At 42.0% G+C, this 24,369-nt stretch overlaps 1 protein-coding gene across 8 annotated transcripts in view; it reads left to right on the top strand.

Annotated features, from left to right (window-relative positions):
* The first annotated feature begins 4,530 nt into the window (after nucleotides 1–4,530).
* Nucleotides 4,531–24,369, top strand: part of LOC120715539 — a 53,724-nt gene continuing 33,885 nt past the window's right edge. For 2 of the 8 annotated variants that reach the window (XM_040002554.1, XM_040002555.1), the window contains exon 1: nucleotides 20,009–20,849. In XM_040002554.1, coding sequence (XP_039858488.1) covers nucleotides 20,718–20,849 — 132 coding nt within the window. In that variant the 5' untranslated portion in view covers nucleotides 20,009–20,717. Of the gene's footprint in view, nucleotides 4,770–20,004; nucleotides 20,854–24,369 lie in introns of those variants that run through there. The other 6 variants (XM_040002559.1, XM_040002556.1, XM_040002553.1 and 3 more) reach the window with 6 other exon arrangements.

The raw sequence follows: 24,369 nt of genomic DNA on the forward strand, positions 1-24,369 counted from the left end.
TCCTACGAACCGAGGTGCCAGTTTACGGGATGACACTTTGAGAGCAATGTCCTTAGCTGCCAACCATACCTTCTGCCCCGGGGCATATCTAGGTGCTGGAGTTCGACGGCGGTCCGTGTATTCGCGATTAGGGGTGGGTTTTAATAATCGATTCATCAATTAAAATCGATTCTGGCTTGGATAACGTGATATCGATTCATTAAAATCCTGAATCGATTTTTTAATATAAATGTATTTTGCCCAAAATTCCAGAATCTCAGGTGAAACGTCACAAAATTTTGACAACCACCAAACATTTAAAACAGTGAATGAGAGCATGAACACGGCTTCTGCATAAAGACGTAAACACAAAGCGCGGAGCCGCGGATCAGAATCAGTGAGATGTCGCCTTTCTCACCCGACCGCACGGACACGGTCAGGGCTGAAAGCTGACAGCTGACAGCTCGCCGATTCTGATGTTTCGGCGGGTCCGCGCTGTAGCATCCCCGGTTGAAAAGATGGTCTCTCAAACTGATGGTTCACAATCCTTTTATTAAACAGCCGTGTATGTGAACACACCGTAAGAGCTACAACATACAGAATAAAAGACTATTAGTAAATCAAACAGTGTGTTGCCTTTAACCTTTTGACTTATTCATTAATCACAAATTAATTCTCCTTACCTTACATAACAAATAACACTAAAACTTGTAAATTATTGCATATAACAGGGAAATCGTTGCATCGCTGCCTAAACATGACGAGGTACGTTAGCGCCCTCTAGTGGGTGAAAACTTAGCCTTTATGCTTAGTAGCGGTCAGCAGCTATATGCTCCGTAAAACAACAAAATACATATCTACAGGACAAACTTTGTTACAAACCTTGTTCCCTCATCAACCAGGTGCTAAGAAACTGCTTTCGACTCAGTGTTGCACCTTAATAGCCGTTCTTTTTTCCCATTCCCGTCCATTAACCATAGAGCACACCTTCTCTCTGTGCATTAAAACTCGCGCTTCTGCCATATGGTTTACGCCACTTGATTTACGGCACCTTGTCGCTCTGTGACTTTCAAAATAAAAGCATTCACTCCAACAATATAATAGCCACTCATAAGTTTACAAAACACTTTACCAAATATTAATGAGGTCATTTACACGCGCTTTGTGTTTACGCCCTTTGTGCGCGGATTCTAAAGCTGTTAGTTTGATCTCTCTCCAAACAATATTGACCGAACCAGCAGCAAAAGAAGATCCAAACTACGCTTCACATAAACATTGTCATGAATTCACTCTGACTTTTACTGTTTTGCTTCCACCAGGATAAAATCACACTTCATGCACAGCTCTCTCTCTCTCTCTCCCTCTCTCTCTCTCTCTCTCTCTCTCTCTCTGTACTTCAACAACAGTTTCCCGTCTAAAAATCTGTTTTCTGCGTTATTCGCTTGCTTGTTACGCACAAGTCTACCGTTGTTTACAGGCTGTCGGCCGATGTTGTTTTTACTTACTTCCGAAAAGAAAACCTAATTTCTGCTGTTCAACAGGCTTCTGAACAAATGTAAACTTTTTAAAATTATACAAAATGCAAAACGCTTAGCCGTGTCTCTAATAAAACCGCTGTAACTTCAGAGGTGATGTTCATATGCTGATTAATGGTTTTCTTTCGTTTTTGATGTACTGCAGAATATTTTTATAAAATCCCAGGCCAGGAAAACCTTCATGTTTTTCTGTTTTATCTTCAGCTGCTTTGACACAAAGGCCTCTGCTGTGATGCTCACACCCTTGATAAAGTCTGGAAAGTGTCAGCTTCCTTTTTATAGATACAAAAATATGTAAATGTACTGATCTGAATTATATTATTTCTGACTTTCTGAGGATAAATTTCCCAGATTCAAATCAAATCGAATTGAATTGAATCGAATTGAATCAAATCGTGGATCGAATCGATTCAGGACCTTGTGAATCGGAATCGAATCGATTCTAGAAATCAGTGACGATACCCAGCCCTATTCGCGATGGCGGGGGGCAGCTTTCTTCAAGGCAACACATTCCGGTAACGCTGGAGATGGTGTTGGACCGAGGGCACAGCCAAATCAGCCTCTTCGGTAGGAAACAGTGGAGGTTGGTAACCTAGGGAAGCTTCGAAAGGGGAAAGACCTGTTGAAGCTGAGACATGAGAATTGTGTGCATACTCGACCCATGGTAGGTGTGCAGCCCAGGTAGCCGGGTTATGGTTGGTGACACAGCGAAGGGCAGCCTCCAATTCTTGGTTGAGTCTCTCTGTTTCACCATTTGTTTGCGGCTGAGATTGACTTGAGCACCCATGGCAGAGCAAAAAGATCTCCAGACCTGAGAGGTGAACTGGGGTCCTCTGTCTGATGTGATATCTGCAGGGATTCCATGGAGCTGAAAAACATGATCAACCATTAGCTTGGCAGTTTCTGTGGCGGTAGGAAGTTTGTCCAGAGCAATGAAGTGCGCGGCTTTGGAGAATCTATCTATTACAGAAAGCACAACAGTTTTACCTGCGGATGAAGGTAACCCAGTCACGAAGTCCAAAGAGATGTGTGACCAGGGCCGAGAAGGTATGGCAAGAGGTTGTAGGAGTCTGGAAGGCCGCTGAGTCCGGGTCTTGCTTCGGGCACAGATCTCACATGCAGCAACATATTCCTTTACATCGCATTCCCAAGTTCTCCACCAAAAATGGCGCTTAAGGAGACTAATTGTGCGACCTGTTCCAGGGTGACAGGAGAAACGAGAAGCGTGGGCCCACCTAATCACTGCTGAGCGGGCAGCCGCAGGGATGACACGACGATCTGGGGGACCCATTCCAGGGTCTGAATGGTTTCCTCCACACTCCAAGACAGGAATCCTACCAAGCAGGAAGCAGGAAGCACCGGAGCTGGTTCAAGATGTTCCTCATCTGGACTGTATTGCTGGGAGAGGGCGTCGGCTTTTGTGTTTTTAGAACCTGGACAGAAGGAGATTCTGAATCTGAATCGATCAAAAAACAAAGACCACCTGGCTTGGCGGGCGTTCAGTCGCTTTGCTGTCCTAAGGTAGGAAAGGTTCTTGTGATCGGTGAAGATAGTGAACGGGTGCTCCGCTCCCTCTAATATGTGGCGCCATTCTTCCAGAGCAAGTTTAATGGCTAGTAGCTCTCTGTCCCCAACATCATAGTTCCTTTCAGCTGGCGACAACCGTCGTGAAAAGAACGTAATTTCCCTCTGGGGCCTGTGTGTTGGGAGAGGACAGCTCCTACACCGATGTCTGAAGCGTCTACTTAAATGACAAATGGCCTACTGAGGTCTGGTTGGATCAACACAAGAGCTGAGGTGAAGAGATGTTTCAGTCTTTGAAAAGCAGCCTCAGCTTCAGACGTCCAGGAGAACTGGCGCTTTACGGAGGTGAGTGTGGTGAGTGGTGTGGCTACCTGACTGTAGTTCCTTATGAAGCGCCGATAGAAGTTAGCGAAGCCCAGAAAGCGTTGTAGCTGCTTGCGAGTCGTGGGTGTGGGCCATTCCTGAACTGCCCGGATCTTGGCTGGGTCCGTCTTCACCTGCCCTCCAGCTAAAACGTATCCCAGAAATGTGACAGAAGGTGCATGAAACTCGCACTTCTCAAAACTTGGTTCTTTACTGAGAGCTTTACTCTTTGCACTCATGGGTGTCATCTAGTTTAACATTTTATTGAGGGCATTTCTGCCATTGCTGACCTACGACCGAGCCACCCGAGAAAACTAAATTAAAATGGACTGAAGCAAAGTAGAAACCTGTTCTGTGGTCAGATTAATTGAAATGTGAAATTCTTTTTGGAAAAATTTCCTATGTCCTTTGGAGTAAACAGGCTTGCTATCAGTGCTGCATCTCTGATGGAACTGAAACACATTAGTACTTAGAGTTGTTTTCTTATTTTACTGTTTGTATTTAAAGAGAAGTTATCTTTAAATCTCGTTGTACTGTGTACAATGACAATAAAGGATTTCAGTTCAAACATAAGATCCAGTTCAGATGCTTAATATTGTGAGAACAACACAGAAGAGGGCCTGCGGTGTGTTGGTTATACTAAATACTCCTTCAGGACACTTTCATCATGGTGACAGCTTAATATTTTATTTCATATCACTGATATTTTCATGTTCCATCCTGAGGCCTGGCTGACACTCTCTGTTACTATTCTGAATTCAGAAAAAAACCTCCATTGATGCGCTTGACGTGACATCAGAGATTATATAACATTCTTAACCCAACATTACATAGAAACCAGCACGTAAGTACCAGCTTTTTCAAGCCTTACATGAAGCACAAGGACTGCAAGGAAACTTTAAACATAAAAACATTCAATCTCAGCGTTGCAGGGACCATGCGTTGCCAGGAGATTATCAAGTTTTAACATACAAAAATCCTCTGGCTGGATGAGAGTAGCAGATGACAGATGTGCCTCTCTCTCTGTTGGAGAAAGAGAGAGAGAGACAGAGAGAGCATCGTTTGCTATGTAGCCTGTAAAAAGTGAGTCAGTATGAGAGTGTGAGGCTGAACATGTGTGTGCCACCAGTGTCGCAAAGGCTGCTGTTTTCTGATTGGCTGCTGCCCACACATACTCAGAATGCACCCTGCTGGCAGTGAGATATATGGACGAGAGAACGAGAGACTCGGGGTTAGAGTGAACGTGGAAAGACCAGAATAACATCAGGGGCGACAGAAAGAGTTAAAGAAGCAGAAAGATAAGATCATTTATCAGTTTCAGAGTAGTCTTATCAACCACAATCAGCACTCCAACAGCAGGAAAAGCAGGTAAGAATCAGCCCTTCTTCAATTTTCTGCCTGCCTTTAAAGTTTTCTGAAAGCCTGATCGCATGCTGACAACAATGTGAACTAACAGGTGCTGAAATTATTCTTTGTTGGGACCAGGGATTTTTCTATTTTCAGTAAGAACTCCATCCCGAGTGTTGTGAAGCTGAAAAGTCCCGTAAGTGTAAGAGGAAAAAAAGTAGTATTTGAATATTATTTTGTATTGTAGGTCTGTGTTTAATTGATAACTGAAGTTGATGGAACAGAGCTGATGGAAGAAGAATAAAATAAACAAAGATAAACATAAAATAAAATATATACAGAATTAGAAGCACAGACAGTGCAGCTGTGGAGCAGAGGAAAGTTACAAAGAGCTGAAGTGAAACTGAGTGTAAAACACAAAAAAATGTGTCCACTGGAGCCACTGTTGTAGTTTTCATACAGTATTTTTAATCTTGGATGTTTTTATTATATTATGTATTAGTGGATTTTTAAACACTAGGGATCTCTATTCTAAGTCTCTGTTAGCACATGAATGAATAACTGATCAACAATCGATTTAGTCTGCCTTACAGAAACCTGGTTACAGCAGGATGATTATGTTAGTTTAAATGAATCAACAGTTATATAAATGTCAGAATCCTCGAACCCTCAAAGGACAGAAGGGGGCGGTGTGGCAGCAATCTTCCACTCCAAGTTATTAATCGACCAAAGACCCAGACAGAGTCTGAATTCATTTGAAAGCCTGATGCTTCGCATTTCCACCCCAGCTGGAAATATCAAAAAACGTTTTTGTTTTGTTTTGTTGTTGATATCTATCGTCCACCTGGGCCTCAGTCAGAGATTTCTCAGACTTGGGTGATTTTAACATTCATGTAGATGCTAAAAATGACAGCCTCAACATTTAATCTGTTATTAACAGATTTAATCACACTCTAGATCTTGTTCTCAAATATGGCATAGAAACTGAACATTTAACAGTGTTTCCTGAAAACCCTTGTTTCTCTGATCATTTACTAATAGCATTTATTTACAGAAATGCAGTGGGGAATAGATTTCATCACAGTAGATGTCTTTCTGAAAGTACTGTTACGAAATTTACAGATATAATTTGTGCCAATACAGTGCAGAACAGCTACCTGAAGGCTGTTATCAGTTATCACAGCCACAGAAACAGGAATTCAAACACCAACATGCAGACATGGAAGCAGAGCAACTACGGACAAAAGTTTGGGCCTGCCTCAGCAATGCAAAGCCCCCAGCATCCAACATCAGCATGGAGGAGAGTAAGGCACTCACATCACTTAACAATGACGACAACAACATTATCATCCTTCCAGCAGACAAGGGGCAGGTGCACAGTTTTGCTAAACCAGAAAGGCTATCATGAGAAAATTTTGTCACTGCTTAGTGACAAAAATACTTATGAGCCCCTGAAACAAGACCCAGGAAGTGGCTACAGCAAGAGGGTGATAGACTGTCTGAAGCACTTAGAACAAGACAAGGCTACCAACCGGACCTCATACCACAGGCTGTACCCAGGAGAGTCTACACCAAGTCTGTATGGTTTACCGAAGATACAGAAACAGGGTTTAAGACCGATTGTCTGTATGATCAACTCGGTCACCCTATAACATCTCTAAGTTTCTGTCTTCAATCCTCAACGGCTGGTAGGCAGCTCTGAACACCACATCCAGAACAGGTTGGATTTTGTTGAGAAAGTGAAAGATATCAATCAATCAATCAATCAAAGCTTTATTCGTCACATGCAGGTTGCCCTGCAGTGAAATGGGACCCCCCCCCCGATCTTACACATATAGCACAAACATTACATGGGGATACAGGTCGGAGATTGGTAGAATCAGAGAAAAACATTGAAATGTACACTACAGTGGGGAAAGTATGAGAGGAAAAAAGAGACCCCTACTCATGCTGTGCTTCCATGGTAGGACAGCATGAGAACAGGAAACAAAAAAACTCCTTTGCACAAAAAAGCACATAAATGTCCACAGCACAACATTGTGAAGACATGACAAGCCACAGGGGTGGGTGGGGGGTGAGGAGTAATCCGAAGAAGCACAGCAGCCACCCTGCACAGCGCTATCATTCCAGCGCGGCACACAGACCCGCCGTGTTCCCTCGCCGGAAACAAGCATCGAAGGCGTTGGAAAGGGAGGGGGGATGAGTGAGTGCCTATCAGTGTAAGTGTATGTGTGTGCGTGTCCATAGTTCAGCGGAGACAGTGTCCTTCGCTCCATCAGGCTAAGTAAACAGTCTGCCAGCCAACCCAGGTGGCCTTCATGGGACGGGAAGAATAGTCATCACACAGTCGTTATCAGGGAGTTGTTTTGGTGGGCTCCAGCCTTGGGCCTAGCAGCTGGCGCCGTGGTGTCCAAATGTTGAATATTGTTGATTTCTCCTTTGTGAGCAGCTCGAATTTAGCCCTCTGACACTGGTCCCTCGATCTCCCGTTGGAGAGCCGCGAGCCTCCCCATGATGGTATCAAACTTCTGTTCCATGGTGTTGTCAGTCTTTTGATTCTGAGACCTCACAACTGCAGTGATCCGTTCCGCGATGTTTTCCAACTGTCGCTCAAGGGTGTCATTTTGAGCAGGCCTTTCTCTGATGTTTCCCCTCATACGCTCAATGGTGTTGTTTTGAGCCTTCACAGCAGCTGTACGCGTCTCCAAGGTGTTGACCATATTACGTTCGTTGTGAGAGGTCGCGCCTCGTCCCGTCGCTTCGAATCCAGCGGGCAGCCTTGTGGGGGTTTGAACAGCCGGTTCCGCTCTCTTATTTCTCTGATAAACCAGGGCTAAGCCAACGCCGATCAGCATGAACCCTGTTATCATGGTTCCGAATAGGTAGATATCGGAACCACCATCAGTATATCATGATGGAGGCAGATGAAACCATGGTCTCGTACGATGTTACATCTGTCTTCACCATCCCCACAGACACAGCGGCCAGAGAAGATAAGATAAGATAAGATAGAACTTTATTAATCCCTCGGGTGGGTTCCTCTGGGAAATTCGATTTCCAAAAAAGCACAGCACCGACAGAAGTTACAGAGTTACAGAATATTATATATAGACACACACACACACACACACACACACACACACACACACACACACACACATATATAAATACAGAGACAATATAAATAAAATATACGAAGGGGATAAATAGAATAAATAGGAATAAAAAATAAAAATACAAGTGAATTGCACATTTCAAGTATTGAGGTCTATTGCACTGTTGACTATTTACAAAAGTATTGCACAAAAGTATTGCACAGTGAGGTGAAGAGGCACTACAGCTTAGTTGTTCCCCCCTCCTTTGTCCTCCTGTTTCCCCTCCCTCTCCCCTCCAGAGAGGAGTTAAACAGTCTGATGGCGTGTGGGACAAAGGAGTTTTTAAGTCTGTTAGTTCTTGTCTTTGGGAGAAGCAACCTGTCACTGAACAGACTCTTCTGGTTGTTAATGGCCGTGTGCAGAGGATGCCCAGCATTGTCCATAATGTCCATCAGTTTCTTTAAGAAGCAGAAGAACATCACATCAAGAAGGCCCTGAGTAAGTGGTTATCCCAGCTGGACTTTTGCCAACAAGAAAGCTCCATTCAATCCAGGAGAGAAGGACAACCGCTGCCTAAATGAAAACCTGTAGTGATCCCGTACATGTCAGGAATATCGGAACAGCTGAGACGCATTTTCTCTAAACACCGCGTCTCTGTGGCTTTTAAGCCCCAAAACACTCTGTGCCAAAAATGGGTCCACCCCAAGGATCGGGTCCCTCGACACAAACAGAGTAACATAGTGTACGCTGTTAAGTGCAGGAGGATTGGCAGGATTTATACATCAGGGAAACCAAACAACCTCTGGCTACATCACAGAAGAGCCACCTCGTCAGGCCAGGACTCTGCAGTCTGTTTACACCTACAGGCCAGTGGACACTCTTTCAGTGATGAGGATGTAACATCCTGGACAGGGAGGAACGCTGGTTTGAGGGCGGAGTCAAGGAGGCCGTTTACGTGAAAAGGGAAAGACCATCTCTGAATGGAGGAGGGGCCTAAGGGTACATCTGTCACCATCTTACAATGCTGTGATTGCAGCCATTCCCCAACTCTCTGTGAATGGGACTCATGGCCATTGATCAGTGGTTGTTGATCAATGGCCATGACATTGACATTTGACATGACATTTGCATATTAATTAATAATCAATGAACTGACCTCCCAGCCCATTGTTCATTCAGTGGTGCTGGTTTCAGTCATTGTACAAATGTCCTGTTTATAAGGTTGGAAACCTGCAGTCAGCTGAGACTGAAGACGTCACCTGATGAGCGATAAAACGTTCCTCCCACTAAAAACTTCTGTTAAAGATTTTTCTGAATTAACTTCAATAATTAGAATAATGGTAAGTCACTGAAACTTTCCCAACGCAAAGTTTCAGCGTTCCTCTTCAATCCTTCTGACCACATGGTGGCCTTAATTTATCAGAGTAGGAACAGACCATATTTGCACAAGTGGATAGAGCTGCTGGGGGACACCCACAATCACATGATTTAGGACTGCACTGACATCAGATTGAAATTCATGAGATAAGGTCACAATTTTTCAGTGGGAGTGTGAGTGGGAATAGGCGAGACCTACCGACCCTCAGTGGTACTGCATTTTAGGCACTTCTGTTTTGGTAGATGAACCATTACAGACACATCAAAAGTTGTATTTTTAGCTCCATTTTTTGTCCATTTTTAGCTCAAGTAATGTTTCATTACTATTAATAATTTATATATCATACAACTTACACATAAATGCAACATGCAAATGGAAGCCTTGAAGCGAGATATAGCCCACTGTGTGATACGCAAACAGTTATAAATTAAAAAGAAATGTCCAGAGACGCACAACAGAATAAGCATCACAGGATTAACTGACTGGCCTAAAGTGAGAGAGATGAAAGCATACACAGTACAAAGACCTACATGATAAGCATTTTAAATATATAAAACCAATATAATCTGTGGTTGTGAAATTGTGTTGAAATGATGTAGACAATATATTTTTGGATGTGGTGCTATTGAGATATTTGTCAGAACAGAAAATCGTTGGCATGTTTGGTTCAGGGTTTGAGCTTCCTGAGCTAAACACATACACCTCATTTTAGCAAGTCACAATAAGTGCTTTGACTTGTGATGGAGCTTCTTATTGGTGTTATGTGTGACTTGAATATATGTAGCCTATTAAGAGTACTTTCAAAGATGAAGTCCAGGCACCAGTGTGTCGCCACAATACTTTATTTATAAAGCCTTGAAACATTTCAGCCAATGGGACTTGTGTGTTTTCTGGTGTGTTAGCAATTTAAAATGAAAGATTCAAATGTAAAACAACAAAAGATATCGACAAAGACACGGAGAAAGATATGAAGTGAGACGCAGGTGGAAGAAATTAACAAATTACAGAAAATCAGGATAAGAAGGAAAAGAAAGCAAACCAGAAACAACAGAAAACTATTAAATCACAAAAGTAACTCAAAGAGAAACTTATACTGACAAAGATACAGATGGAGACAGAACAGAGGAAATAGACAAACAAAACCAACAAATATTACATGGCCCCGTCTTTTGCACCATTTCAGTCACAAATCAAACAATTTAGAGTTGTGTGGGAGCTGGAGTCTATCCCACCTGCGATCCCCTAGGCAGGTTCCCAGGCATGAGAGGACTAACTCAAAGACATAGTCAACCATATATGCTCACATCCACTCCTATAGCCTAGTTAATAATTCAGTATTGTGGGTGTTTCCTACAGATTAAATAGGAAACAATATTGAGATTCTGGTGAAGGATATAGCTGATCCTCCCTTGGCTCATCCTCCTCACTGGGAAGGATGCCAATTAGACTACGTCCAGTTAATGTCACCATCTGCTGTAGCCTGTAGAGATACTTCGATATAAAATCACTTCCAAATCGGCCTGAAAGACTTCATCAAAATCTTTTCTTCCAATAAGGGATTAAAAGCAGATTAGTGCCAGATTAAACCCAGAATTCATTACATTGACCATCTACTCCAGTTGCAGTTTAACAATAATTTTGTATCTGAAGGTTAAATCTCAGTTTTGCTCCCCGTCATGGCAGCAAAGCGACCACCCATTCCTCTCTTTCTCTCCCCCTAGTTTCCCTCTCTTCCCCTTCAGTCTGTATTGTTCTCTTTCAGCTGTGCTCTTTATCCAAGGTGACCCAGTTATTGTTGTGCATGTGCATTACTGTTGTCTGTTTAGATGTGATCTGCTGGACAGAGGGCAGGAGCAAGTTCAAACATCTTGCTATTCGTCACTAAGTAAATAACATAAGAACAATCATAGTTTTTTTTTTTTTACAGCACTGTAGCCAGGCTGACAAACAGTCAGAGCTCTGTTGAGCCAACCTTCCCTTTAACGTTAACTAGTAATGACTTCATGAACTTCTTCACTAATAAAATTTAACAATTGGAGAAAAAAAACATATTCATAACATCCCACAGATCTATATTATTACGTATGGCTACTTTCAATATTTCAATAGATCATAATTTAGACTCTTTTTCTTCAGTTGATCTTTCTGAGTTAACTTCAATAATTACTTCCTCCAAACCATCAACGTGTCTTTTAGACCCCATTCCTACAAAACTGCTCAAAGAAGTCCTGCCATTAATTAATGCTTCGATCTTAAATATGATCAACTATCTCTAATAATCAGCTATGTACCACAGGCCTTCAAGCTGGCTGTAGTTAAACCTTTACTCAAAAAGCATCTCTAGACCCAGCAGTCTTAGCTAATTATAGGCCAATCTCCAACCTTCCTTTCATATCAAACATCCTTGAAAGAGTAGTTGTCAAACAGCTAACAGATCATCTGCAGAGGTTTATTTGAAGAGTTTTAGTCAGGTTTCAGAGCTCATCACAGCACAGAAACAGCTTTAGTGAAGGTTACAAATGATCTTCTTATGGCCTCTGACAGTGGACTCATCTCTGTGCTTGTCCTGCTAGACCTCAGTGCAGCGTTCGATACTGTCGACCATAATATCCTATTAGAGCGATTAGAACATGCTGTAGGTATTACAGGTACTGCACTGCAGTGGTTTGTATCATATCTATCTAATAGACTCCAGTTTGTGCATGTAAATGGAGAGTCCTCTTCACACACTGAGGTTAATTATGGAGTTCCACAGGGTTCAGTGCTAGGACCAATTCTGTTTACATTATACATGCTTCCCTTAGGCAGCATCATTAGAAGACATAGCATACATTTACACTGCTATGCTGATGACACCCAGCTCTATCTGTCCATGAAGCCAGATAACACACACCAGTGAGTTAAACTGCAGGAATGTCTTAAAGACATAAAGACCTGGATGGCCGCTAACTTTCTGCTTCTTAATTCAGATCAAACTGAGGTTATTGTACTCGGCCCTGAAAAGCTTAGAAATATGGTGTCTAACCAGATTCTTACTCTGGATGGCATTACCTTGGCCTCCAGTAACGCTGTGAGGAACCTTTGAGTCATTTTTGACCAGGACATGTCCTTCAACGCACATATTAAACAAATATGTAAGACTGCTTTCTTCCATTTGTGCAACATCTCTAAAGTTAGAAATATCCTGTCTCAGAGTGACGCTGAAAAACTAGTTCATGCATTTATTACTTCCAGGCTGGACGACTGTAATTCATTATTATCAGGAAGTCCTAAAAACTCCCTGAAAAGCCTTCAGCTGATCCAAAATGCTGCAGCAAGAGTCCTGACAGGGACTAGAAAGAGAGCAGATTTCTCCTGTTTTGGCTTCCTGTTAAATCCAGAATTCAAAATCCTGCTCCTCACATACAAGGTCTTAAATAATCAGGCCCCATCTTAACTTCAAGATGTCATAGCGAGCAAGCAAGTAATTTATTTATATAGCACTTTTAGAATAAGTCCCAGCTGAAGTGCTGTACAGTTGACATCCCAGAAATGATACATTAAATAAGTTTAAAAGTAAAAATAAAATAAAGATAAAAAAAAGGATAATTAAAATGACATTTAAAATAATAAAATTAGCACAAATAGCAAAAACAATAATAAAATAGTATAAAATGATAATTAGATTAAAACAATAAAATCAGGGTCAGACTTTGTCATATGCCAAGGAGTAAAAATGGGTTTTAAGACGTGTTTTAAAAGTGGACAGTGAGGGGCCTCTCTAATGTGCTGGGGAAGATTGTTCCACAGATTAGGAGCAGCAATAGAGAAGGCCCCGCCCCCTCTGAGCTTCCTCTTGGACCTGGGTACCTCCAGGTACAAACGCCTTAAATGATAAAAACTGGACTTGACAGTAGCCCTAATTTGAGTGTCCAATTTAAAATCACTGTCCATCTTAAAACCCAGGTTAGAAACAACAGGTTTAAAATACTCTGCCAGGGGTCCCAAGCAGTGTTGGTCAAGTTACTTGAAAAAAGTAATCAGTAACTAATTACCAATTACTTCCCCAAAAAAGTAATCTTGTTACTTTACTGATTACTTATTTTCAAAAGTAATTAATTACTTAGTTACTTTTTAAAACCCTGAACAGGTAATAAAACAATAGATCTTTCAGCCCAATTCTACTTTTTCTGCATAATCCATCATACAAAATGTAATCAAATGGAAAAGTCTCTTTTTAAAACTTGTTTTATTAGTTTTAATCTTTTAACTTTATGCATCAAGCAAAGATTTAATTATCTGCAACATTCTCTGACTGGAAGAAATTAGTTGAACATTTAAACCTATTTTCTGCACATTCCAGCACATAAAATAAAATATTTTTTGTGTTTACACTCACTCTTTCAAATAGATGCAAGTAAAACACAGCAGAAAATAAATAAAACCAAAGGCTCAGTGGTCCTGTTGCTCTATTTTCACCTGTAAAGCAGGAGTGGGGTAGGCGGAGGTTTCCCTGGTGCAGGTGAGCCGCAGCGGTCAGTGGAAGGATACGCGAGTTTCTCTGTGTAACAGATTCTAGGTCTGACCAACCGTCTCTGTCGTGGGCAAAAGATGACAGTCAATAAAATTCTAAAAGATAATTTATTGACAAAAAAATATATCAAGAGATAAAAGATAAAACAGTCCAGTGTCCCATTTATGAATCGTATAAAAAACACACAGTCCCAAGGCCAGAGCCAGCTATGCCACACGGCCAGTTGCACTCCACGTGTTGCCTTTAACAGGGTTAGAAGTTGTCCTTGGAGACCCACCACCCTGCAAGCATATAGCCAGTGGTCACTCCAGCCTCTGCAGCTCTGCTGCCTTTAGGCTGTGGCATATAATAGGCCCTGGCCTGCACAGAGAGACAAAACGACACCTTCAGTATAAAATTCATAGCGCAAAACCCATCCATCCCAAACATATCTGATTTCATCACATTACATACCTGCACAGAGAGACAAAACGACACAGCAGTGTTTGTAGTGTGGGCTATAAGTAGACCAGTGTATCAGTGCAATCAAGTACACCTGCCTCTAATTAGTCCAACCCCATTCCAGCCATTGGCTCACCAAAAATGTGACACACACAAAACCACTCCCAACCCAGTGCAACTTCACACAATAATATGGAGCTGAATTAACACAGGCACATTAGTCTACCATGTTACACTCTGTGAATGTCACATTACGTTATTGCGCACTCGGTGCTTGTTGAGGGGTTTTTTTTCGCTGTAAAAAGAAGTTTTCTTCCCACGCACAATGGACACTCATGTTTTTGTCACTTTTTATGGAATCAAACTCAAAGTAAGGTCAGTACTTCCACGCTTTAAACGCTGCACGCTCATACTCTCTCCTGCACAATCGATATATGATCCATTGTTGATCTGCACACAGCTGTTGTCACGAACGTCGCACTCGCTTACGTCACTGTCATGAGACACTCTCGCAAAAAAATCACGGTTTTAATAACGCAGTAACATAGCGTGCTTACAGGAAAGTAACAATAATCTAATTGCAATAGTGATCCCTTACTTTACTCGTTACTCAAAATAAGTAATCGGATTACAGTAACGCGTTACAAGTAATGCGTTATGCCCATCTCTGGTCCCAAGTCAATAGTGGAGGGTTCACAAGGTCCACTGGGACCAAACACAATCACCTCAGTTTTGCTTGAATTGCATCTTAGAAAGTTTAGGGACATCCAATTTGAATGTCTTCTAGACATGCTAGAAGTGTCTTAATAGAGAAGGCATCTTTCTGCTTCGGAGGCAGATCAATCTGACAGTCGTCAGCATAGCAGTGGAAGGATATTCCATGCCTTCTGAGGATGGTTCCCAGGGGCTGTAAATATAATGAAAAAAGCAGAGGCCCTAAAATTGAGCCCTGCGGGACCCCAGACTGAAAAGTGGCAGAGGAAGACTCATACCCTAAAAAGTTAACACTAAAAGTTCTGTCAGAAAGATAAGACCTAAACCAGGGGTCCCCAATCCCAGTCCACGAGGGCTGGTGTCCCTGCAGGTTTTAGATCTCACCCTGGGTCAACACACCTGAATCACATGATTAGTTCATTACCAGGCCTCTGGAGAACTTCAGGACATGTTGAGAAGGTAATTTATCCATTTAAATCAGCTGTGATGGATCAAGGACACATCTAAAACCTGCAGGGACACCGGCCCTCATGGACTGGGATTGGGGACCCCTGACCTAAACCATTTCAAAGCAGTACCACAAATGCCTGCAAGATGGTGTAAGCGAGTCAGTAAAATGTTGTGGTCTACTGTCAGGTAGTCACGGGGTCTGGGATAAAAGAGAGACACCACCCACTTGTTCGCCGCTCAGACATCGTTCTCTTCATGTCAGGAGCTCCGAATCCTTGCCGACGTCAGTCTCCACCTGCTTCTCCACCTGTGAGTGTTTTCCCTCTTGACTCTTTTTCTCATCCCGGCTCCGCTCGCTCTCCGTCTGTAACGTCGGTTCCGAAGCCCCGCTTCGTGCACTGATCGTTACTAGAGTAACTGCGTGCCTGTTCCAACCCATCGCTAGCCTTCGCTGCGTTTGGGTCTAGCCAGCACGCCACACGGGCACGCCGAATTACTGTGTTTAATTCGCGCATTTCCCCCGATCGTGACATCTACAGTGTCAAAGGCAGCTGTTAGGTCAAGGAGGACAAGAACAACATGACAACAGTGCTATGAAAGTTTTTAAAACCTGATTGGAAGACCTCTAAGAAACCATTCTCATTAAAAAAAAAAAAATCCATTAAATGGCAGTGTACAGATTTTAGACATAAAAGACAACTTGGAGAGAGGCCTGTAGTTAGCCAACACAGTGTGGTCCAGGGCAGGTTTCTTAAGCAGGGGTTGTACTACTGCATGCTTAAAATTAGCAGGGACTACACCAGATATTAAACTGCTGTTTATAACAGTAAGAACAGCCTGGCCTATGCTAGGAAAAATCTCCTTAAAAAATTGTGGTGGGACAGGATCATTTGGGGAACCAGAGGGCCTCAGGTGGCCGACCACATCCTCTAAATAAGAAAGAGTCACAGGCTCAAACTGGTTAAAAACCAGCAACCTTCTCAATGAAAAACACATAAAATCATTAGTTTATGAGAGGCCTCCAAGCAGCCACTTTGTGGAGCATTTAAGACTTAAGTCAATAGAGTTAAATAACCAGAGATGGGCAGTAACGCGTTACTTGTAACGCATTACTGTAATCTGATTACTTTTTTCAAGTAACGAGGAAAGTAAGGGATTACTATTGTAAAATCGGTAATTAGATTACCGTTACTTTCCCGTAGGAACGCTGCGTTACTGCGTTACTAAAACCGTGATTTTTTGCGAGAATGTCTCACGACAGTGACGTAAGCGAGTGCGACGTTCGTGACAACAGCTGTGTGCAGATCAACAATGGATCATATATCGAATGTGGGAGAGAGTATGAGCGTGCAGCGTTTAAAGCGTGGAAGTACTGACCTTACTTTGAGTTTTATTCCGTAAAAAGTGACAAAAACATTAGCTTCCGTTGTGCGTGGGAAGAAAACTTATTTTTACAGTGAAAAAACCCCTAAACTTCCGAGCAAGCACCGAGTAGCTACGACGTAATGGGAAACTCACAGAGAAACTCGCGGATTCTTCCACTGACCGCGGCACACCTGCACCAGGGTAAACCTCCGCCTGCTCCACTCCTGCTTTACAGGTGAAAATAGAGCAACAGGACCGCTGAGTCTTTGGCTTTATTTATTTTCTGCTGTGTTTTACTTGCATCTATTTGAAAGACTGAGTGTAAACACAAAAACTATTTTATTTTATGTGCTGGAATGTGCAGAAAATAGGTTTAAATGTTAAACTAATTTCTTCCAGTCAGAGAATGTTGCAGATAATTTAATTTTTGCTTGATGCATGAAGTTAAAAGATTAAAACTAATAAAACAAGTTTTAAAAAGAGACTTTTCCATTTGATTACATTTTGTATGATGGATTATGCAGAAAAAGTAGAATTGGGCTGAAAGATCTATCGCTTTATCACCTCTTCAGGTTGTAAATCGTGTTTTTAAAAAGTAACTAAGTAACTAAGTAAGTAATTAATTACTTTTGAAAATAAGTAATCAGTAAAGTAACGGGATTACTTTTTTGGGGAAGTAATCAGTAAGTAGTTACTGATTACTTTTTTCAAGTAACTTGACCAACACTGTAAATAACACACGTGGATTGTGATTGTTGGACGAAATGATCTTAGAAAAGTATTTTCTTTTAGCCTCTTTGACTGCATCCTGATAGAGGCGCCAGCAGTCCTTTAGGATTTGAAGAGACACCTGCAGTTTGTCCCTCTTCCATCTGCGTTCAGCTCTACGACACTCCCTCCTCACAGCCCGAGTGGCGTCGTTAAACCAAGGGTCAGTTTTAGCCTTGGGCTGCCTGGTTATTAATGGTGCCACAGAGTCCAGAATGGTTAGGCAAGAAGATTGAAACCAGGAGCTGAGGTCCTCTGTGTCCAAGGGAGTACGATCGGCAGGGATAGACAGCTGGCTAAAAGCAGAGGAGAACTGGGCAGCAGTGAAAGGGTTAATAATCTGACAGCGGCGAACAGGAGCGCTGGTTTGAACTGTAGTGTGTGAAAACACATCATCAAATAATACAGCCATATGGTCAGAGAAGGCAGTGTCAGTCACTTCCACATTAGACACAGGTAGACTGTGCGACAGGACCAGGTCTAGTGTGTGTCCGTGTTCATGTGTGGGACCAGGTACGGGCTGGACCAGATTAAAAGAGTCAATGAGGCTTAAAAACTCCTTCACCAGAGGTTTATCAGGACAGCAGACATGGATATTAATTTCCCACAATAAGAACGTGATCGTAATTGGGCAGAATCCCAGCTAGAAATTCTTATTGTATTTAGGGGGACGATAAATAACAGCAAAGAGCACAGAGTTAGAGCGACTGACTTCAAAACACGTGAGCTCAAAGCTGGAAGACGAGGGCTGTAAAAAACACTGTTTACCTCCTCCTCTCCCTGATGTCCTTGGTGTGTTAAAATAGGAACAACCCGCTGGTAAAAGTTTGGATAAAATACTGGACTCACCAGAGTTAAGCCAAGTCTCTGTGACACACATGAAGTCCAGGTTCCAGGAGGTGAATGACTCATTCAGAATAAAAGATTTGTTCACCAGCGATCTGGCGTTTACCAGGCCAATCCTGACAGGAGCCGGGGATGAGGTATGTACCATATCACCCCAACAGAGCACTTCAGTCTGAGAATGCTCTCTTCCCTATCGTTCCTATGATATTTAAAAGTAGTATGTGAGGCAGAGCCTTTGCTTTCAGGCACCTCTTCCATGGAAAATTGAATTGAATTGAACTTAGCTCACCTCATTCACTAACTTGCTCTCTAACAAACACAGACGATATAAGAGTGTTAAAAATGTTCCTGCTGTGGGATTTTATTTTAGCCATTACTTCTGATGGAATTGCAACATTGGGACAGTAAACTGCAACATCTATTTCAATTTGTTTTTTTTCTTTATTTTATTATTTTACTATAATTGTTAGTGTCACAATATATTTCTATAGCACAATTAAAAGCAACAAAGTTGACCAAAGTTATTTAATGAACAAGAGAAAGACAATAAAATAAAACATGAGAAGAAGCAAATGCGATGTTGTGACATCATATCAAAAAAAGTTACAGTATTACATTAATTTATTCAAACATTATTAAACATTTATCAACCTCTATCACAAAACCAGTAAATAAAAGATGGCCATAGCCAGTGTGCCCTCACCCAAAGGTGTCCTGATATGAAGCCTAGCGCTGAGCGTTTATGCCAGCACCATTTTGGTGTTTGGAACTGGATGTGACAAATGAGGAGAGGATCTGGTTGTAACCCATGCTTACTGGCTAACACCTTGTGATTAACAACATGGAGCCAATGGGAGTGTCAGATTTAGCCGTGTGAAGTGTGGTGGCGGCTTACCCACCCAAAAGCATAATGTAGTATACAGAGGTGCTTACTGCCAAACTGACAAAAGTAACTCACAGTCCAAAAAGAGAAAACATCCAAAAGCCTTAAGGAATAACTGAAGAAAGCAATTCCTGGGGAAACTAGGGAGAGCACAGCTATGTGGGACAACTCAACAAAGGACAAATGGAAATTGAGAAAATGTATGCATAAGATAATGATGAGAGGGGGAACAGTTGGGAAACAGCTGCAGACACCAGACCAAATGAAATGAGGAAGTACAAGTCAGCACATGACACAGAGAGAAATGCTTACCAAAGTAAAATGTGAGAGACGGCAGAACAAGGTAAATAATGAATGACTTCACACAAAAGGAAAACAGAGATGGAAAAACAAGGGAAGCAATACACAGGGACTCAGGGAATAAAATACAACCAACCGAACAGAACCAGATGAGAAACCAAAAACTGAAAACGTAAATAAATATGGAAAAAACAAACAAACAGGAAACTCTGCACTCTTGCACACTCTGCAAGAGTCTGGGTCCAAGACCCAATTTAATTCAATTCAATTCACTTTTATTTATACAGCACCAAATCACAACAACAGTCGCCTCAAAGTGCTTTATATTGTAAGGTCGACCCTACAATAATACATACAGAGAAAAGCCCAACAATCATATGAGCAGCACTTTGGCGACAGTGGGAAGGAAAAACTCCCTTTTAACAGGAAGAAACCTCAGACAGAACCAGGCTCAGGGAGGGGAGGGGCCATCTGCTGTGATTGGTTGGGGAGAGAGAAGGAAGACAGGATAAAGACATGCTGTGGAAGAGAGACAGAGGTTAATAACAGATATGATTCAGTGCAGAGAGGTCTATTAACACATAGACCCAGGGACCATGACAGAGAGTAGCCTAGTTTATCTTGCTTTCTAACTCTAATGACCATAAATGTGCAAATTAAAGTTGTTTTTGCATGACCTGAAACTACCTGTCCTCAAAGGCATAAGGAAAGTGTTTAATGACGTCACAGACCTGAATATAATATGTGGCAGTATTTATAGTTATAATGTAATTACCTACATAAAATTAAATAAATTAAGTAATTAGATAAAATCCATTAATAACAGTAAATTATGAATTTGCAGTCTAAAGCAATTCACATAACAGTTAACATACACAAACAAAGATTATGTTCGCGATGCTAGCAGTAGATATTAACTGTACATCCCCCACAGGCCTAGCCTACTTGCTGAGATAGCTATCTTTTACAGTGTTGAAGCCTGGGGGGCGTGAACGGCGGATGCAGCGGGCGCAGATGGGGAGGGGGGGTTGGAACCAGGCGTACAGTAAAAAGAGAGAGAGATGTGCAAGAGTCTGCCAATAAAAATCGATCTCTTCTGCTCTAATTCACACACTAGCTCAGGTCGATACAGCCTGCCTCTCTCTCCCCCGCTGCTCTCGTTCTCTCTATCTCTCTCCACCACATACACGTACGCTCGCGGCAGCCGCCAGCTTGTATGCGTCCCTCCTCGCGCCAGAGAGTGGCCGCCTGGCTGCTCGCGCTGCCGTTGGGGAGCGGTGGAGAGGAATGCGCGCGCCGCGGCCGACTGGAGATGATCTCGTTTTGGCTGCTGTGCTGGAAGCTGTTGGTAGGTAAATAAACCAATCAACAACATTGAATAATAAAGCCGAACACCGTCTTCCTCCGGGGTTTGCAGCTGTGTGGATGCACACCGTGTAGCCTGTGAACGCGGTGTATGCGCGAGGCTCTGGCTCAGCTTGGCTTCTGTATGCACGCTTATCTGTCACGATTTTGGTGCTTTGCCCAAGTTTAGAATATTGTCTTATATAACACTGCTGGCACAGCACTCATCTGACAGAACGCAGTAGAACCAGGAGGATAATTGTATTTTCCATTAGAATTTAACTACAAAGAGCAGAACAGGAGAAAATGGAACACTAGAACCGAGTGCAACAGCATCATGGCTCCATTTATAACTCATCTTTGGTAAAACACATGATGCCTAAAGCTGCTGTGTAATCCTCTCAAAACATAGACACACACACACACACACACACACACACACACACACACACACACACACAGAGGTGTCTGATTAAGTAATCGTCATAATGCTGTCTCCAGCTGCTGATGTGGGGGCAGAGACTGCAAGGGAATTCACTATACAGGGAATATAACTCCATGTCGTGGATTTAATATGTTTTAAACCTAAAGTTCAGCTGACAAAGGTCAGTGAGGTCTACCAATAATCCAAAAGTCTGCTGGTTCAAATCTACACAGGCAGTGTCCAGGGGCATGGATTACAGCAGAGCGCCACTACACCACTAATGACCGTCCAGGCTGTCCTCAGAAACTGAAGAAGAAACAATGCTATTTTGAATGTGCGCAGGAGCACATGTACTGACTACATTTCTATGCTACGATCAGGACATGCTCAATAAATATGGCTTCAGTAGTGTATTAGAAATAGGGGTGGGCGCTATAAACGATATACGATAGAAACAATATAAATTTGGCCAACGATAGAGATTTTGACTATACCGCTCTATCGCGATAGCGCATGTTGATGATGTCATCAAGGTGCGCCTGTTTTGGTCGAAAGCATCGCAGCGGCTAGAACCATTATCATCTGCAAATTATGGCGGGCGACAGTCATAGTAAAGAGATGAAGCACTTTTGAAATATGGAGAAAGCCAAAAACTGCGCTTCCTCCACTTCCATAACATTGATTCATTAATGTTGAATTCTCTCGCAGCTGCTCTGTTCCCATGTTGTTGCAGTATATTAATAACTAACCTCGTACTGTGGATGAATGATCTCAGTTGTTCTGCTGACTGAAGTTTGGCCCGTGTATAGCATCCTGCTATGCGATTGCATTTGTCCCTGACCACCAGAATCCCTCACGTTAACTTTTATCGAGTGGAAAAAAACGTTGGCGTTCACCCTCCAGCTTCACTGTGCTAATGTTATGCTAACATAGCTGTGTAGCTAGCAATCACGTAGCACAACATTATATACCAGCTAGCCAAACTTCAGTAACCCTACAAACGCCACTGCTGTTTAGTTTTCTGTCTTCATTTATGTTGGAAGTGGTAGCAGAGCTGTACGTTTTAATTAGCTTCAAAAATCTCTCAGTCAGAACATGGTATGAAATGTTTAGGTGGAAGCTAGCGAGCTAACTTCCTGCTAACTTCTAACTCTGTTAAATTTAATAAATTTTGTTTTCATGGATGCCTGGATGTTAAACTTAATTGTTACACCCGATAAAGCAAAAACGCTGATGATTTAATTAAAGATGAAAGAATTTAGACCGTTTTTAACTCTTAGTGTTCGTTTGACTTTGGGACCTGAAGCAGACGGAGTTTTAGACCCAGATTACTCGGTGAAGCTCCTCACTACGGCAGCCGTAATGCTCTGACAATCCATCAAGCAGTGCAGCTTACCAAAGTTGTACTAAAACATTTTTAACAGATTTCTGCAGCCAAAACCGGTTCAAGGTCAGTAAGCACAACCAGAATTCATACATAAGGTACACTCTCGATTTTTGAGAAAATTAAAGGATTTTTAGTGTGGAAAACACGCTATACAGAAGAAAAGAATATATCGTGATATATATCGTTACCGCACATGCTTCAAATTATATCGCGATATGAATTTTAGGCCATATCGCCCAGCCCTAATTAGAAACTATATTCATTTGACAGATTAAAGAAATCATTTTCAGTATCAGGAGGATCTGATGTTTTCATAAACCGTCACATCCTGCTGCTCAAGCTTCTGTGAGAGGCAAGCAGATGTTGACAGCTGCTAACCAACAGTTGTTGCACAGATGAAGTCTGAGCTACTGTGAAAGGTTATTCCCTGTATATACTTTGTGCAGCAAAACTCTGGACTGTCGTGCAGAAGGCTTCATTTGCAATAATCCAGGGTCTTCAACCCACGCAGTCATATTGCAGTATTGTTCATTGTTATATTTTCTGCATAGTCTGCTATTTATTAGAGTTTCTGTTTATCAGGTTTTCCATGATATTATGTCCGATTACATACGTGTGTACGTACTTAAACCCTTAGTTTTCCGCAGTTCTTTGTTGCGTTGTTTGTCAGCCTGCGTGTTCCAGTTTGGATCATCATCTCTGCTTTATCTCAGCTCTCTGGAATCGCTGCCTCATATAAATAAATGTTTTCGTTTATGTAAATGTGCTTTGGAGTCTGCATCTTGGGTCCTGGATTCTCCATAACCATGACATTATTGTGTTTTGGTAAGCTGGTCAAAGTTCATGAGTATTGTGTCTCATGGCTAAGAGCACACCTGTAACAGAGCTGTAAAAAGGCTATAGTCACATTTTGCTAAAAGAGTTTTGCAGATCAGAATGATGACCTTGCAGGCCAGACATGAACTCTGAAAAACAAACCCATGAATATTGATTCAAACTGGCAGATGTTGTATCAGTCAGCGAGTTAAAGCAGGGTCACTGCAAAATTAATAATAGTTTCAGCGAGAAACAGGACGGACATATTTGATTTCTGTCATGAATGGATCCAACTTTGCTCACCAGTATGTCAGGTGTGTGTGAGGGAGCAAGAATGAGGGTGACTGTTGATTTCCATATTTACATAACTGCACGTCATGAAATAAGCACCAGGGCAGGACAGATGATTATGTCACAGGGCTAACACGATTCAGCTCAGTTCAATTTTATTTATACAGCCCCAAATCACAACAACACTCGCCTCAATGCAATAGTGTGCAAATGGAAGAACGCAGTCTTACATATTTGTTTAATATGTGCGTTGAAGGACGTGTCCTGGTCAAAAATGACTCCAAGGTTCCTCACAGTGTTACTGGAGGCCAAGGTAATTGTACTGTTCTCTCTATGTGTTAAACTCCCTGAGTGTGAACATAGATAAACAGCCAGCCAAACTCCTTTTCAAGAGCCAGGAAGGTGAGCGTACTTGCTCCTTTAATGACTCCAAACATAGCAATCATCTTGCACTGACATCATTGAACTGGAGTGAAACTAGAAAAACACATAATACAAAACTCTTAATCGATTGACATATAATCAGCAGGTAAATATATGCAGGCACTTACACAGGAGACCATGAAATAAGTATACTGTAGATATCCAAACTGATATTACTACAAA

Source organism: Simochromis diagramma, unplaced genomic scaffold, assembly GCF_900408965.1.
Source record: "Simochromis diagramma unplaced genomic scaffold, fSimDia1.1 OVJJ01000445.1, whole genome shotgun sequence".
Lineage (NCBI taxonomy): Eukaryota > Metazoa > Chordata > Actinopteri > Cichliformes > Cichlidae > Simochromis > Simochromis diagramma.